Source organism: Chroicocephalus ridibundus, chromosome 6 (genome assembly GCF_963924245.1).
Source record: "Chroicocephalus ridibundus chromosome 6, bChrRid1.1, whole genome shotgun sequence".
NCBI lineage: Eukaryota > Metazoa > Chordata > Aves > Charadriiformes > Laridae > Chroicocephalus > Chroicocephalus ridibundus.
The window spans coordinates 20,568,306-20,585,910 of record NC_086289.1 but is presented as its reverse complement, the minus strand read 5'-3'; the positions used below and the strand labels follow the sequence as shown (position 1 = coordinate 20,585,910).

At 41.2% G+C, this 17,605-nt stretch overlaps 1 protein-coding gene across 2 annotated transcripts in view; it reads left to right on the top strand.

Moving 5' to 3' along the window:
• The window catches only part of WDFY4 (WDFY family member 4), a 154,683-nt gene that overhangs the window by 95,329 nt on the left and 41,749 nt on the right, over positions 1 to 17,605 (top strand). For both annotated transcript variants that reach the window (XM_063338069.1, XM_063338068.1), the window contains 5 exons: positions 597 to 763; positions 10,987 to 11,135; positions 12,268 to 12,388; positions 14,870 to 14,955; positions 16,920 to 16,982. In XM_063338069.1, the coding sequence (XP_063194139.1) occupies positions 597 to 763; positions 10,987 to 11,135; positions 12,268 to 12,388; positions 14,870 to 14,955; positions 16,920 to 16,982 (586 nt within the window). The remainder of the gene's footprint in view (positions 1 to 596; positions 764 to 10,986; positions 11,136 to 12,267; positions 12,389 to 14,869; positions 14,956 to 16,919; positions 16,983 to 17,605) is intronic.

The window sequence follows — 17,605 nt, the reverse complement described above, 5'->3', positions numbered from 1 at the left end:
ATACGGGAGCTCATTGTTCTAGACTCCAAACAAGACTGAAGTACTACATAGTTTCTGGATGAGAGTGGTTACAGTCTACCTCAATCAGAAACCTGATCATTCCTACCCTGACCGTGTGCACGGCATGAATTTGCAAAACTTGGGATACAGCGTGGGCAAGATATGAGCAGATTGTGTGTCCTTGGGTTCTCTTAAGATCCTGCTCAGTGCATGTCCCCAAAAGACTCCCGTTTTCAGTTTTTCCTGATTTCATGTATGTGAACAGATTCTTCTTTTTTAAATTATTTGATTGTCAGATGAACAGCCCAACACAGTGCGGAAATGAGAATAAATAAATTTGTTCAATATTTTTAAATCTTCAGCGATTATAGGAATTTAGTTTGAATTGTGACTAAGTGCAGCTACCCATTTTAGGTTCCCTGAACTAAGCATCCTTTTCAAGCAGCGACAGATTTTATTTCTCTTGCCTGTTTTTTTTGTAGATAAATAATGCTGTTTCCCAAGGTAGAACAGATTGGGTGAAAATCTAAATTGCAAATGCTTTTGATGTCATCCGACTGCCACTAAAACTGCAATCTCTTTTATTACTGATATAGGAGAGCTGACATTAAATGGAGCAGAAAGGGAGATGGATAAGAAGGGATCAGATTGTAACCAGCTAACATTCTTCCCTGCTCTACATGAAAGTTTCCATTCAGAAGACTTCTTTGAATTGTGTGTGGAGAGACAAATTATATTGCAGGAGTTTACAGAGAGTGAAAAGGTAGGAAAGATGAACTACAACACTTTCTCTGGGGAGATGGCATTTTAAAGGGTGAATTGGATGTGGAGGCCTATCTGTTCCTTTCAGCTTGGGGTTTGGGTGGATTCAGGCTACAGTAAACATCATCGCTACCTGTTCCTTAGAGCAATTGCAGTTTTCCAGCCTCTGTATGAGCTCCTATATAGACTTATTCTTGAAGAGCATTTACCATTAACTCTTTGAAGTAACAGAAAAAGATTTGGGCATGCGACCAAGGTATTCTCATACCTGTGAGACCGTATTGTCTGAATTTGCCTAAGACATGGTAAATTATGAGACTCTGAGAATTCCTGTCCTGCTTTCCCACCTTTACTCATGCTCAGAGCAGTGCCTGGATCAAATTTATTTATTACCTGTGGAAGAGTGTGCCAATTTTGCATAGGTTGCTAGTTAAAATCTCTTCCTGCTGAATACTAGAAAATGTTTTCTTCCTCCCTTCACATGCCTCTTTCTTCTCTGCCACCCCATGAGTGCTGGACAGATTCTTCCCTCTAAGGCCATAGAGACTTTCCCTGCTTCCTGTTTGATGTTTCTGTTGTGTGTCATTTAGTCAAAACGGTGCTGTTCCTTCTTCTTGTACTGGACTGTATGCCCTTCTCCCAGGTTTCTACCCAGCATAAGGAAGAGGCAGGTTCAGGAACACTGGGAGAGGAGACAAGCTGTGGAGTAAATAGGGGTGAATCTGTTACTTTCATCCGGTGTTCTCAATTTAATCCCTTTGCTCGAAAGTCAGCAACCTGCCCTTCACTTTCAGCATAGTCCCTACAATGGTGAATCCAAATCAAATCCTTGATGTTGGCTATTCACTGCACATAGCCATTTTCCACAGGACTGTGAGAGATTTTTGTCATGAGTAGACCTGGCTTCACTCTTTGATCTTTTGCAGTGTACCTGTTTCTTCCAATGGCATCATTCCCCCTGTTGGCCCCAGAGTTAGCATCCTATAGTGGAAGTCAAGAGTCAGTCTTGGAGTATTTAAACTCAGCCATCACCGTGCTGTGATAGTTGTACATAGGTATAGAAATAATTATTTTATTTTTATGTCTCAATACCATCACCAACTTTTCTTGATGCTTTGCAAGTGGCCAGGGGTCACATTCATGCACTCTAACATGATGGCTTCCTCAGTGTCTGTTTATAGAGTATAATTCATCATAATTCATCGTAACTCATTTCCCTGCCCCTCCTCCTTCCCACCCCCGTGCCCCCCCCCTCCCCGGCCCATACCTCTCCCCAGCAGAAGGAGACAAGCATGAAAATGTGAGGCGTTTTCCGTGTGCTGATCTCATTTTGAGCCTTCAGGCTGTCTGTCTCCTCTCCATGTAACTCTGCAGGAAGCCGTCAGAAATGCCAAGCATGTTTTTTTTCCAGCAGCAGTCACTGTGTTGCTGCGCTGACAGAAGTATTAAAAAAAGCAGTAGGGGGTGACATTAGCTGTCCTGCGCTCACTTAGTGCGCTGCAGTCCTGCCTTGTAAATGGCTGCCTTGTGAGCTCTTTGCACTTTAAGCAGGCAACTGGAACCATCTTACCTACTGCACTGCACAGGATAGTCATTGTGATGCTTTGGCAGATATTAGATTGATTTCTGGAACACAGGGATAGCACTTCTCTGGAAAGTGGTCATTGTTTTATAATGTCACTCAGTGCTATTTTTTTGCATTACTATTAAACAGACACCTTTGTACATGTTCAGATATGTGAGATGGCTTTTTGCAGAAGCAGTAGATCAAATGCTATTGATGTTGGTTCAGTCTATTCTCAGCAAGTTCGATCAGGAGAATATGGATACAGGTGCAGTGTTGTCATGCTAATATCTAGTCTTTTGTTTTATCTTGCTTGCAAAATGGACTAGAAAATACTTCTAGGCATTTCTGTGAAATTGGTTTTAAGTATTAAACAAAATGTATTTCTCACTTGGACTGCGAGAGAAAGGGACTATAAAGGAGAAAGCAAATGGATGCAGTTTTAGTATACGCTAAGGAAGGAAGCTACTGAGTGGTGAAGGTTAGTCTCTGGCAGAGTGGAGACTTATTGTATGAGGGAACACTCATACTCTGTGTTTGAACAACACACAGACTGTGCAAAGTTCAGCCTTTGGACATGTCCTTTTTTGTTGCTTTTTTTTACACACTAAACTACCCACAGAGGAATGCATGTCCCAGATTTAAAAGTCAAATACTCTTAATTTAGGAAATGCCAGAAATCAAGAAATTAATCTGTGCAATTATAGCCTTTAATGACACAATCACTTGCTGATTTTGCCATAAAACTATCCCTTCTGCTTTACTAGTACATAGGGTGGAAGGTATGTACATCCAAATGCATACCTTCAAAGTAGTATTTAGTTGTATTGACCCATAAGTCTGTCTCTTCCGGCCAGGATCCTTGTAATACATGTAATGGCACCCTCTGTGTTCTGCAGCTAGCAGGACTGCTATAGATTCCAGTCATCTTCCTTACACAGTGTTAGTTTATCACTAGAATATGCCCATCCTGAGCAGGCTCTATGAAAAAAATAGTGTTTAATTCTGTTAGTTAAATGGTAACATAATGCATATACAAAGGGTCTGAATTCAGGCTGACTTTTGAGGATAAGACTACATGATCATAATAATGCGTTCTTAAATTGTGTGACGTTCCCAAAGCTTGAAAATAGAAGCCTCTATCAGACCTCCCAAGAATAGCAGGCCAGCAGCAGAATTGCTGAAAGCTGTGGGTATCACATTGACATCTGCCAGAGAAAACACCTTTAGTGCCTTTCAGGCCTTTATAATGATGTCTGCCGAAGTGCCAACCGGAGGGGATAGGAGTATATTATGATCCTGGATATGGTCCTGTACTGTAGAGGGAGGAGGTTGCAAAAGAATCTCAAATCTCCTCCACCATATGTCCTGGCCTTGCCTTTGGAAGGGACAGTGTGTTGTGGTGAGCACAGTTTCTTTCCTGATTACTTGAAGTTTAGCTTCAGCTGTTTTGCCCCTCTCAGCTGCCCCTGCATTCCTATTGTGTTTGAGTTATCTGTCCCATTCTTCTCACCTACATAGCACAGCCTCCAGTTCTCAGGATTCTTGATCTCATCTCATTTCCCTTGCCCAGAGAGTCCCAGTCTCTCCTCTGCAGTTACCCTACCTGACATGTAGTGTTATTTCCAGTTATATGAGGCTCCTTACTGTTCTTTCCCTGTTTCTTTCTATACTCTGCACCAGTGCTGGTAAAATTCAAGACGCAGAGGGCCATTGTTGTGTTTTGGCTCTATGGAGGTACATAAAGAAGTAAGTGGGCATTCAGAGGAGTTGTAGATGTTTGTGGCTCACACATGCGCTGAGAGTCTGGGCACAAGGGATGGAGGATCAGGGCCGTTGTTTGCAGACTAAAGGAAAACGGTGAGCTGATAGCTGAGATTTTGTTTCACCTACTCCCTCACAGATGATCCCAGCAGGGACTACTTGTAAAAGCTGGGTAAAAGGACTGCTCTTGGTGTGTTTGGGAAAAATGTGACTTTGAACTCAAAGCTGGGAATGGAGTCACCTCATTGCTGAATGTTTGGAACTGGTGTTGTAATTCCAGTAGTGTAAAGTAGTATCTATGTGTATGTGCACAAGATGTTTTTTTCTTGCACACAGAAGTCAATGGGCGCAATTCACTATATGAATATATCAGACTGCAGGTGCAGATCTACAGGTGTTACCTTCAGGGCTGTCCTCTCAGAAGCTGCTGAACTGTGTTATACCCTGGCTCCTTGGTTATACATTTTACATGTATCTTCAGTATACGGAGACTGTACACACCACAGGCATGGAAGGAGAGGTTGTATGTGATGTGGATGGTGTTATACAACATGTGCTGCCGCAGAATTGTGCAAGAGAAATGCAGATAGGAACCTGTTCTGACCTAATCAACTTGCCTACCAAAAGCCAGAGCCAGCCCTTTAAATAACCCTGGTTTACCAGCAGAGACAGGGAGATTGGATTCTTACGTCTGCAACCTGAGCCCCCAACTGCTGGATTGCATCCCTGATCTTTACAAACCTAAAGTAGTCCTGCCAGGTTGTTAATGTGTGGTTAGCATGTAATAGATGAAGAAAGTGTAGGAAGGCTTGGGGAATGATTTTGGTGTGGGAATTCTGAATTTTGGAGAAAAGTAAACCTCTGTTTGCCAGCAAATCATTTGAGATGGTAAGAAATCCAAGCAGCTGGGGTAATGAATCTGAAGTTAACAAGAGGGCATGGCCTAGCAGAAATCTGGCTACAATGTCTTTCCTTGAAGGAGGGTCTGGAGAGAGCACAGGAGGTGCCAAGGACAATAATAGAAGGGACTACCATAAATCATCTAGAGGGAGTAGAATCCATGGTTGGGAGAAAGGAGCTGATTAAAGAACAAGCTCAGTTGAAAGAGGGAGCAGCTGTAAGGTTCAACATCTAGGACCCACAGAATGGTGCGGCAGCTCTGCATCCACTTGGTGGAGCCAGTGTTTTTAGGGGTATTGCACATACCTCAGAGCTATGCAAGACAGCAAGGCAGCCTGTTTTCGTGGAAGCAGTGTTACACCTTATCCCAGTGTGAGGATGCAGCAGTAAAGAAATTTACATGTGCTTGGTGTGCAATGGGAACAGGGACTAGCTGTTGTGGTCGAACCAGAGGATTAGGAAGCCAAATACTTGGCACAAGCCATTTCCCTTTTCTGCACCTCAGTTTCTCCTCTTCCCGCTGCAGGAGCAGAGATTGCAATGGCTACCTCACTGCAGGAAGGAGTGCTGAAACTCTTCTTTTGTTCAGATGGGAGCACCTGCAGAAGGACAAGGTGTTGCAGATGATTACTCCTCTGACTTTCCCTATCTGGGTTTCTGCTGCAGTAGAGAGGCTGCTGGGATCCCTTTCCCCAGCCCATGCCACTCTACCCCTACCCCAGCTCAATGAAAAATTGTGCTAGTAGGTGCAAAGGACAGGATCTGACTCATGCTGTGTCACAAAAAAAAACAACAATCAGAGCAGCTTTAGTCAGATCTCTGCTCTTCTGGATGTGCTCCTTCACCATGCTGCTTGCGCTCCATGGATACCTCCTAGTATTTCCCCTTCATATCTGCTGCTTTGTGGATTTTTTTTAGGCTTTTGCCTTGATAAAAAAAAAACAAAACATCTTTCAGTTGTAAGGCTGTAGCTGCTCCCTAGATCTCTGCGGAGCTCCTGATAAACCCCAGCATCCTGACTACCACCTCAAGCAAGCACAGCTGATCCCCTAACAGTTAGTTGCTTTCTGTAGAATGATGCAGCAGGGTAAGGAGCAGGCAGACTTTGCTGTAGTTATTCCTGAGAGAGTCATGGGAGCAGTGGGAAGGGCATAAACTTGAGTGAACTGACCTAAGGGAAAATTTAAGGGCTCATATTAGTTTTTGGCAGCATTTTATGTTTGAGAGGAGCCTGGAGTGAGACAGAGACGTCTGGGTGTGCAAGAGGTATGAGCACAATCCTATTAGAACTGGCTTCCAGATGCTGTCATCAGCTAAGAGATGCCAGCTTCTCGGGCTGGCGACGGGCCGGGACAGATGGCAGCTTTCATCACCGAAAGCAAGGACAAAGCAGTCCCAGCGTCCATGACCATGTACAAGACAAGAACTTTCTTCTGCTGCCCCTCCCTTTCTCCTAAATGTCTGATATTCTTTCCTTGCGGCATTTGGGAAGTTGTTAAAACCTGGGAAGTGCACGCTGAAGAAACACCACCTGCATGGGGTTTTTCCTCCAGCGGAGTAAGGGAGGGAAGGTGAATGGAGGCTACCTGAAAAAATGGAATGTATCCTGGGTCTTTCAAAGCAAATTTGTGACTACAAGACTTTCTTTCTAGCAACTGTAATGGTTTCACTTCAGTCTGAGCAGAAGAAATTTGATCCAATGTTTGTAACAGTTCAGATGTGACCAAACTTGAGCCTAGAGCCCCTACCCCTAAAGACTAGGTCAGGTAGATTTAGTTTCCTTTGGTCATTGAGCAGCTGGAGAGAATGAAGCAACCTGTCATGTATTCTTAAGTTGTGATTGATGAGACGCGTGTGTGACCGTTTCCAAGTAAGATGAGACTTCAACCACAAGCAAACACAGTCATGCAGGAAAGGTCTTGTGAGTGGCACAGAGAAGTGGACCTGTATTGCTCTCGCTTACTGATAACATGTCTTTTTCCCTAGTAAAAATTGTGAAAGCAATGTATTTGATTTCATGTACTCCTAGTTATTTTTAAACTCTGTGGCCCTAAATAACACTGACCCTGCTTTACTGACAGGTCCTGTAGCTACAGGTCCTGTAGCTGATGCACCCTGGGATTCCTCAATACACCACAGAAAGGGCAGAAAGAGTGTATAACTACAGGTTTCATCTCTATGATTCCTGTTGCAGTGCTACCTGGGTGCATTGCTTTATGTGTATCATGCAAAGTTTTTGTACCTTTTGCTGAGCACGTGACTAGAGACAGCTGTGAGTGTTTATAGCGAAACATGAGATGTGACAATGAGGAGGAGGAAGGAGCTTCAGGAAGTCCCTAAGCCACTGTTTGAGAAGGTATATGAAGATCAAGAATCACTGCATACCTGGCATGTTTTTTACACCCTTTCCTTAAGCTTTTGTTGCTAAGACACAGGATAGTTGTTTAGATGGACTTTGAACTAATTTGGAGTACCGTTCTTTTGTACCCATTCTGTAAAAATGCTATGCTCAGGTGATTGTGTGGTATGGGTCATTGTGTTCCTGTGACATGGTTTTGTGACTTTAATTTCCTTGCATTGTATTTTTCCCTGGAGTGGCCATGCTAACACTCCTAGAGTCTGCAGAAATCGATGGTTAACCTCTTCCAGTGTCTTTGAAAACTGTGTAAAGACTATCTTCAGGCATGTAATTCCTTTGGAAATCTGCCTCTCGAACTCCAGGGCAGATATGCTTTTATGTCTATTTGCTTAAACGCAACTGAAACACTTACAAACAGCTCTTCCGAAAAACAAGAAAAAAATCCCATGCCTTTAGCTTTAATTCCCTCATACATCTGAATGAACACAGCAATTGAGAGACGCAGGGCTTTGGGCAATACCTTGGAAGGTAATTATTCAACTATTTTATGTCATGTTGGCTTCATTGATTAATGATTCTAGTGGCTAGTGAACTGGATTCTGTTCTGTTTTGACAGAAAAGGAAAGGTTTTATTTAATCTATGGTAATTTCAGGCTTCTTGGTGTTTCAATGCAAGACTTGTAGGTACAAGACTGTCCTGGTGGGGGTTCTCTTGTACACCTCTTTGTCAGATCTTTATTAATCACCTGGAATAAAATGAGCCCCGTTCCCTAAATGAGAACAACTGACTCAGCCCAAGGGCTCTAGTATTTCTAACAGTGCAGATGTATTTAATTCTATTGGGGGTGATAACATAAAATTGAAGAAATGGATTTGGCACTGATGACTGTTACTGGTTGTATAGCACAAAAGACAGAATGTACTGGGGCTTAGAGTTTAAGGTTTGAGAAAAAGTAGTACATGCTCTTTCCCCTTTCAAGGCCTGCTAACGTGACCTGGTCCTGCCTTAGGCGGAGTAACAAAGTGATTATTTGTGCCAGACCGTATTAATGATCATAAGCAGGTCCCCTTCACAATCCACGCACCTTCCAAAACTACACGTGATCTCGGGCATATGGGCTGGGTTTGCTGAGGTGGATTTCTTAGAAGTCTGGATTTCAACCTGTGTCCATTTTAGCAATTTTACACAACTGCCTGATGCTTCAACATTCAGTTACCTTCCTTTCAGGAAGAAGTAATCTTTCTGCTATTTAATTACTTCAGGAAACCCTGTGGTTCTCTAATGTGAGCAGAATTCTCCAGTATTCTCAGCGCAAGTATACATGCCTCTAACCACATAATGGCACGTACACACACAGGCATTCCAGTTCAGAGAGTTCTGAGTTTGTCATATCCTTGCAGAGACAGGCATTCCTGTGGGATCTGCAGGAGAGGTGATGGAAAAACGCTGCCTTCCTCTTAGAAATAATTTAGAAGGGAAAGAGAGAGATTCAAGGTATTTTCATCAAAAATTATCCACAGAAATCTCCATGGTTGGTTTTTTTTCAGTCCCAGAATGAAAACAACCTTCTGTGTGTACTCAAGTGATTTCAAAATGATCCCCCCTCCATTTTGTTGGTAAAATAATTGCTTTTCAGTAAAAAAAAATTAAAAAAATATGTAGGAACAAGTTTTGATCTCAATTATTTGTGAATTTATTATTTATGTTATGCTTGCAGCCAAGACTGAAAGCTCCTGTAGCAGTGCAGGTTTCAGCACACCTGAGTTAGCCTGTGTGTATTTTGGGATGGAGGCATGGAAGGTTGTAGATGTGGTTCCAGAAATAGTGACATAGGAATAAAGGTAAAAAGCAAAGGAGAACCGTACTTACTCTACATACCGTCATGTAGACTTTACATGATATAATAGAACCAACGCTATTTCTGGGTCACTTTTGCATGCACAAAAAAGAATACAGGACTTCTGTTCTTATGAAGTTTGGTAGAGGTAAGATCATTGAGATCTTAAGAGAAAAAACAGACTTTGTGACACTTCTCATACTTGTCAGTCAGTTCTTTCAAGAACATTGCACTAGTTTTCTGAACCGGCAAACTTTCCTGTTATGTAAATACCTCTCAGATCCAATCCCTCTGCATGCAGCACTCTGGTCCTTGCAGTTTCAGATGAAATCAGCTTGCAATATTTTACACTCGTTTCTGGATTGTATGTAGTTCAGAATTGTGTTGATTTACAAGGGGAGCTCAGCAGTGAGTATGTAAGGTAGTTTTAGTGTTTTAAGATTTTGGGAGCGTTAGTGTTTTGTTGTAGTATGAATGTTTGAAGGGATTTTTGCAAATAGAGAGTACTTCATCTGAAACTGGGCCAATAGGCTGATGATTGGTTCCTGCCTCCTTCCGTGGGAATGGAGGAGGTACCTAGTGTTCAAAGTTCTGGTCCAAACTGGGCACAGCAGTGAGTTGACCTTGATCCTCCCAGTTGACTGTGCTAACCGGGGGACTGCTCTTTTGGAGCTGAGTGTATATAGAAGACTGAATCGACAAGAAAAATAAGGAACTTCATGCCTTTAAATGTTGTGGAAGCTCTTTGCACTGAATTACTGCTTGATTTAAAATCAGAACATTAAGCTCCCTCCACGCAGCCCACACAATTTTATGAGTAGTTGGGCTTTTCTGGTCTCCGTATTGGTCTGTTTCCTTTCTACACCATCTCTCTGCCACAGAAACTGTTCCAGAAAGAAAGCCTTTTTTTTTTTTTTTCTTTATCAAAACGGGTCAATTCCCAAGAAAACTTTCTATGATCTGGCATATGACTGAAGAATTACTTTGAAAAATTCCCAATGTTTCTAAATTGTGTGTTAGAAATTCCTCTATTTTAAGCGCCAAGTTAATTTGCTCAGGAGAAAGAAAAGGAAAGTGAGTCTTAGGATGCCAAGAGAGGTTTTTTAAACTATTCCAGAATGTTTAACTTCGTCTTTAAGACAACTAGAATCATAGAATCATATATTTTGATTGGCTTTCTGTATAATATAGGAAAGAAAAGTGCCAATGCAAGGAGTTTCGTGTTACTGAGACTTCAATCCATTGTATGCTGATTCAGCTGGATGTGGTGAGGTAGATACCTAGAGTATTAAATCCTTTCCTTGCTTATTGCTCCCTGGGATCCCTTTGCAGGATTTTTTTCAAGTATAGATTTCACTGGGATCTGAATCAAAGTATTTGCCTTTTCTCCGTATTCTAAATAGACATATATTTACTAAATGCCACTATTTTTCTGTATGATGTTTTGTAAGTCACTTCTTTCTTCAGTGCTTCAACCCTCTGCCTGTGTAATAAGTATTGCTGTCGAACAAAGTTTTGCAGTGCTAACTCCTGCAACACTTGCAGGCTCATCATATAGCCGCAGATAGATGGGAAAGGAACAGATTTACTGGGGGAAGAGGGCATCAGACCCTTCCACTACTAGTTCCACAGAGGCATGCGCTATCACTCATATGGTGATTTTGTGGCTGCATCCCAATCAAAATGGCAGCTGTTTTGGTCCAAACATATGTCCTTCTGCATCACTGGGTCTTGCTCCCTGCTGTCCCTGTCTCCTGTGTTACCCACTCCTGGCTTCATTATACTTGCTTCCATACTAGGTCACGTTCAAGTGCTCTGTGGCAGTTGTGCAGGGACATACGGCATTGGAAGGAGTGCTGCTTTTTGGCAAAGAGCACTTTTACATCTGCGAGTGCTTTGTTTTATCCCCTTTAGAAGAAGTCTACTGTACACGTCACTGCTTGTCCAGGTAAGTCATTCTATCCTCCTAGAGATATGCTTGATTAACTTCAGTATTGACACATGGGTACCTTGAATTTGCACAAACTAAGGGGGCATTTCAAGAGGGATGTTAGCACAGCAAGAAGTTTGCCATCCTTTCCATCTGTTTACAGAATTGTTTAGCATAACTAACATAGGTGCTTGTTGACAGGCTTTGGAGGTGCAACAAGAACTCTCAGCTCCAACAGATGGAGATGGTGGGCAGTCTAACACATAGGTTGCTTTTTTCAATTCTTTTAAAGTGTTGTTAATGTTTCTGACTGGCTCCCATCTTTTATTCATATGGAACAGTCATTACAAGAGCCTTTAGCTTCATTGTCTCATAAGTTTTTTGTTTGTTTCTCCAAGACAGAATCATAATTAATATTTGGCACACTGCTATCATCTTTGACTCATGATTTATTGAAACTAATCAATATTGAAAATGAGTCTGTGAGACTTAGCTCTTTGTGCATATTGTGCTCATGTGCAAAGCCCAGTGGGACAGTGAGTAACTCAGTGTTTTTATTCCCTGACTGTCTGCTCTGCATCCGATTCTTCCTAAGTCCAATATCAGTCAATCTGATCAAGTGACTTAAGGATCAATTAGACTGGGTCCAATAAAAGCTCAGGTTGTTGTTTTTCTAACGGATTTGCTATGGTCAACGCTGTAGATAGCAATTGCAGTACATGTACACGACTAATGTAACAATGAATTAATTACTTAATTATTATTTCCAATTAATTGCTGTTTATAATAGCTGTATGCCCATATGATGCTTGCCCTTGACCCAGGCTTTTAGGTTCTCCCACCCAGCTCCTTCCCTTGCTGCTTCTTAGACTTCAGTGTGTGCAAAACATTGCTGCCTGCCTATTTGTGTGCACTAAAATAATTCCAAACCTACCCTTAGTCTACACAAGCTCTTTATTTTATTTTGGGAACTAGTACAAAGTCCACCTTCAATATTTAGCTTTGTTTTCAACTCACGTATGCCCCAATTGATCTTGCTATCTCTTAGTATTTTTATTCTTCTTTAGTGAGGACTTGGATGTTCATGAAGGCTCTCTTGATCTTTTTTGTTTCAAATTATTATTTCTTTCTTTATATTTTTCTCTTCTAGCATCAGTGATCCCTTTATTTTCAACTTATGTCATAAAGATCATGCTGTGGGAGATCAGATGTGTTCCCGTTATTCGTATCATGATATCAAAGAGATTCATCTGATGCGCTTTCTTCTGCAGGTAGGAACTAACATGCTTGGTCATTTGAGGGACAGCTGCAACAGCAATAATGACGTATGACTGAAAACTACTTGCACAGTTTTTACTAAGACTGCTGAGATCTCTTTGTTTGAGTCCCAAAATGCTTTTACGCCCATCGTTGCTTCATTAGCCTTTGGTAATACAAACTCCTTCCTATATTCACAAGAGTGTTTAAGGAGCCTCACTGGAGTGGTTGGCTCATCAATTGTAAGGCTAACAACTAATTGCAGTTGTTCACAACTTCACAGTTTATCTCAATGTTTTTGAAAATAAGACTTGAAGTCAAGTTCCTGAGTTTTGATGGAAGCTCCCAGTAAGTGTCTGACTTTCAGTAATACTCAGCTCCCACAGACTTAAGTAGTTTAGGACATCAGTGGATTATGGGTATGTGTAACGTGTACACAGTCCTCTTGGAATAATTTTCAAGTTGTGCATGTGAGTCAATAAATGAATCCTAAGTTGGAGCAGAGGATTTGAATCCTCTGTGTCTTTAGGTGTGCTACCGAGAAGCTGCTCATTACCGGTGGCCTGGTGCCCTTTTAGTTTTGTCTGGTTTAAATGAGCCTGTGATGAGAATCACAGAAGAGTTGTAGCTAGAGCTCCTTGCAGCACTAGAGCCTGTACTTGCTCTGGAGGGTTTTGGTAAAGTCTAAAATAGTAATTCACAGATTTCATTTGACAAAAATATGGAGTTTTGAAGCAGCCATAACTAGTTACTGTTGTTTTGAATCCATTTTTGGAAGGCTGAGATTCAACAGGGAATTAAGAAATCATTCAGAAAATTCAAAAGTTGGAGAAAATGGGGCTGATAATGGTCTTATGTAGTATGGCACTCATATGTGACTCAGTCCTGGTTTATTTTATATTTAATTATGTATGCAAAATGGACAATTTTAGTAGGTGAGACTTCCTTCAGGATATAGCATATCTCAATGGCTGGGTCACTCTGCAAGAATGTATAGGTATGTTAAGTGGTCTCCTGAGTAACTGCATGAGGTTTATTTTCTTACATGACTGGTAAGCAATCTGGGCAACAGAACTGGCACTTCTGTTTCATGAATAGCATCAAAGTCACCAGTGGAATCTTGCCGGCTTCTCATATATTCACGTTTGTGTATGCATGGATTTTTTTTTTTAAACATGTGAGATGGAAATGGTTTGTGTGATCCAAAGTATAAAATGGAGATGAGTAAAAACCGTCTTTGAATGGACCAAGGGCAAAGACAAGGCTTGTTGGTTTGAGGATTTTTTGTGGCTTTTTGGTTCTGGGTTTGTTTTATTTTGGTGGGGTTTTTTCGGTGTTTTTTTTTTCTTTGTTTATTTTTGCTTTGTTTCAATTAATGAACTGAAAACTCTGGTATCTATATCAAGCTCTCAAATTCTTGCACGGGGATGCCATGCCACAAACTACTCTGAAACAATATTGCAGAAAAAGAAGAAAACTGATTCCTTGTGCTTTTCCTGCAGGGCAGATGGATCAGCTGTTTAGGCAGCTCCTGTGCCTCACAGAGCTGATCTCCTGTTCATGCACATAGCCCAGCTCAGAGCAAAAACTGTGAAACCACATGGCCCAATTCTGTAATGACAACACTTGATCAGACTTGGTTTGGAAAGCTGAAGTTCAGAGCAAATGCTGCAAGCTGTTTATTGTCATAGCTGCTCTCATATTACCTTTCTGCTTTGTACTTCATTTGTGAATCATGTATGGGGCAGTTGCCATTGTGGTGTATTTCTAGGTTTGTATTGCACCTGCCACATTTGGATTGAAGCTCATGTCTGGATTCCCAGACACTATGTGATATTTATAGTTTTACTTGACCAACTTTGGGGAAAAAAGGACCACTCACTGAGTAAATAACAGGGTTATATGCAAATGCCCAACATAACAATGTGTGGAGACACTGCAGAAAAAAGGAGGCAAAGTTTTCTACTTCGATTATTTTAAAGCTTCAGTGAGAAATGTTGTAAACTCCCCTTCCTCCTCTGCTGCTTCTAGTCAAGAGAAATTATTTCGGCATTTCTTGTTGAGCTCACTATTCGTTTACAAACCAGTATGGTTGCTTTCTAAAAAAAAATGCTTATTTAGCATCCCCTTTTCATGTCATCTTTTTCACCTAACTAGAAGTTAATGCTACTAGTGTCTTGTTAATCACACCGAGATTTCAAGATAAAAATGCTTCAAAACCAGCAGGGAGGAGGCAGGGGATGGAACCAATATCTGGAGTTTGGTTTTGCTTCAGAGAAGCATTTGAACTCCTAGTCAACCCAGTAGGACCATTCCTACAGTTGGGGAAATTGGGAATATTACGCATATTTTGCTACACTTCTTCACACTTGATATGAAGTCAAGGCTTTTTTTTTTTCCAAAGTCCTGAAGAATTGGACAGTCCATGATGGACTCTTTGCAGCACTGGGCTTTGCTCTGTAGCTCTTCACACTGTAATTGATTTGCCTTTCCAGGAGATCGCCTTGGAAATATTCTTCAAAAATGGTTACTCCAGATTTCTTGTCTTCCATGACAGCGACCGAAATAAGATATTTAAGAGGTAATCACTAATTCATAATAACACGTGAACACCCAGGTGACACTCCTGCTCTATCACCCCTATTTATCCTGGCTTCAGATGTCTGTGTTTTGCTGCTCCAGGGGCTTTTTCTTCAATTGCAGCTCCTTGGTCTTTAATGGGTTACACTTAAGCAAAGCTATCAAATCTTTCTTTTGCTGACCTGGGAATTCTTCAGAGCATTATATAGCCATTGATTTATCAAGGGAGCTAATGCATGTGTAGGACTCTTCTAGCACCCAGCAGTGTATATTATGTCCCTGCATCCCAGCAAATTGCAATTGTAGCTGTGCTGCTTCCTCTCATTGAGATGAGAGCCACCTCCATCTCACCTCACAGTGCTGGGTGAAAGGTTTCTTCCTGCTTTCTTCCAACACACAAAGTGTCTGTCATGAGATTCTTTAGGAATAAAAAGTCTTTCTCTCTCTGACTCCATCTTTATGTCTTTGGTGCGGAGCTAACTTTTATCAATGGGATTTTTCTTTTAAAAAGATTTCTCTTTATGTTCTTGTTTTGTTTGATGGAACTTGTAAGACTATGAAGTAATTAATTTGCACTTTGTTCTCTTGTGCTGCTTTTTTTTTTTTCCCTACTACAGTTCTGGCCATTGTTTCAGGTTTGCTTTTGCTGTCCTTTATGCAGGAAAAATACTTCAATACGTAGTACTTTCTGTGGTAAAGTCTGCAGCCCAGACTGAGGATTGGTACTGTTTGTTAATTTTTAAACAATCATAGAGCTCCTTCTGCTCCTGAAATCTCTGAAGAGTTTCAAATGGAGTATTGCTTAAAAAGTCAATGCAGGTTTATCTACTCTTCCTTTCTAAACTGGCTGTGCAGTGTGGCTACTTAGAGTCACCAGGTTCTCCCCCAGGTCCAGCTGCTTTGTTTAGCCCTTATCTTTGTTGTCTCTCAGCTCTGACAAGCATTTCTGGGGGGAATCTTGCAGAGGCAGTTCAAGATAATGTTTTGATTCTCAGTTCCCTGTATTGCCCCTCAAATGAAGGTCACCAAACCTATATATTTCAAGGGTTTAATATGTCTAACATAAACCCCCAGTGAAAGTAAATAGGAATGGCTGAGACATGGGTTGGTATTCTGTTCTGCCATTTTTGCTAGATAAATGTCTGAGTGGGTGTTGTGGTTTAACCCCAGCCAGCAACTAGGACCATGCAGCTGTTTGCTCACTTCCCCCACTTCCTCCCGCAGTAAGGTAGGGAGAAGAGGGAGAAACAGGAAAAAAACCCTCATGGGTTGAGACAAAAACAGTTTAATAGCACAGTAACAGAAGAGAATAATAATAACAACAGTAAAAGAATATACAAAATAAAGTAATACAACACAAGTCACTCTCACCACCCAGTGATCGGTTGCCCATCCCATCCTGAGGAGTGATCGCAGATTCCTGCCCCCTGACCAGCCCCCATTTATATACTGAGCATGATGTCTATGGTATGGAATATTCCTTTGGCCAGTTTGTCCTGTCTATGCTCCCTCTCAGCTTCTGTGGGAAACTGAAAAAGTCCCTGACTAATGTAAACATCACTTAGCAATAACTAAACCAATGTGTTATTAGCATTATTCTCATACTAAATCCAAAACACAGCAGCTGCTAGAAAGAAAACTAACTCTATCCCAGTTGAAACCAGGGCAGTGTGTTCTTATTCTCTGGCTTTAATTAGTAGAACCTTAAACCACCTGATCATAAGTCCATAGCACTATATATCAATTTGAGGCCCTACTTGGGAAAGAAACTACTTTTATCCAGCCCATAGGCAACTCCTTAATATTAAATGTGTGCTTTTGCTGTGTTGTCCTGCAGCTTTGTCCTGAGTTAGAATGTCAGTGAAATGTGGTGTCCTTCAGGATGTGACATAGAATATATGTACATGTGATGTATACGGATAACTATTTAAATAATTGTAATGTGACCCTTCATATCTCCTATAGATTTTGCTCTTTCCAACCTGCTTTGAAGTCAAAGGGGATAACAGAAGAGTCCCTGAATATAAGGTAAACCAAAACATATGAAACACTGGATAACTGTAGATAACAATTTCACCTTTAAAAAAAGCATCTAGAAGCTTACCTATTTGTGCCTCCTATTTTAAAGATTCAAAGGTGTCCCCAAAATGCCAAAAAGCATTCTAGCGTACAGTATCCACAGTATGAAGACATGAAGAATGTGTTGAGTAGCTGACTATGCATAGTTGATTAATAATTATTACCTCATTAATGTGACTTTATTGGTAAAATCTACACAGATGGTTAGTGTGGGAAAGAGACAGTGAAGAGAGGTTAGAGCTAATCCATAATGCTTCTGCGTAATGGCTTCTTTATTGTGTGGTTAGAGCAGGCGGTGATAGATGTACACATGGATGTTTTGGCATGTTATAGTGGCGTTGATTTTACTGTGCAAGTTAGAGATCACTGCACTCAAGTGTAGCACCCAAAATCCCAGAGAACTTGCTTAAGCAGAGTCTGGCACCTTGGTGGCAAACAGGATCACTGGCTGTTTAGCTCTTAGCGTATTATTTTTTTTTTTTTTGCACTGCTTAGTTACTCCTGAGCATAATATTTGTGTCTACTGCATTTGCTGAATTGGAACGGGCTCATGGTTCCTACACTGACAGTGC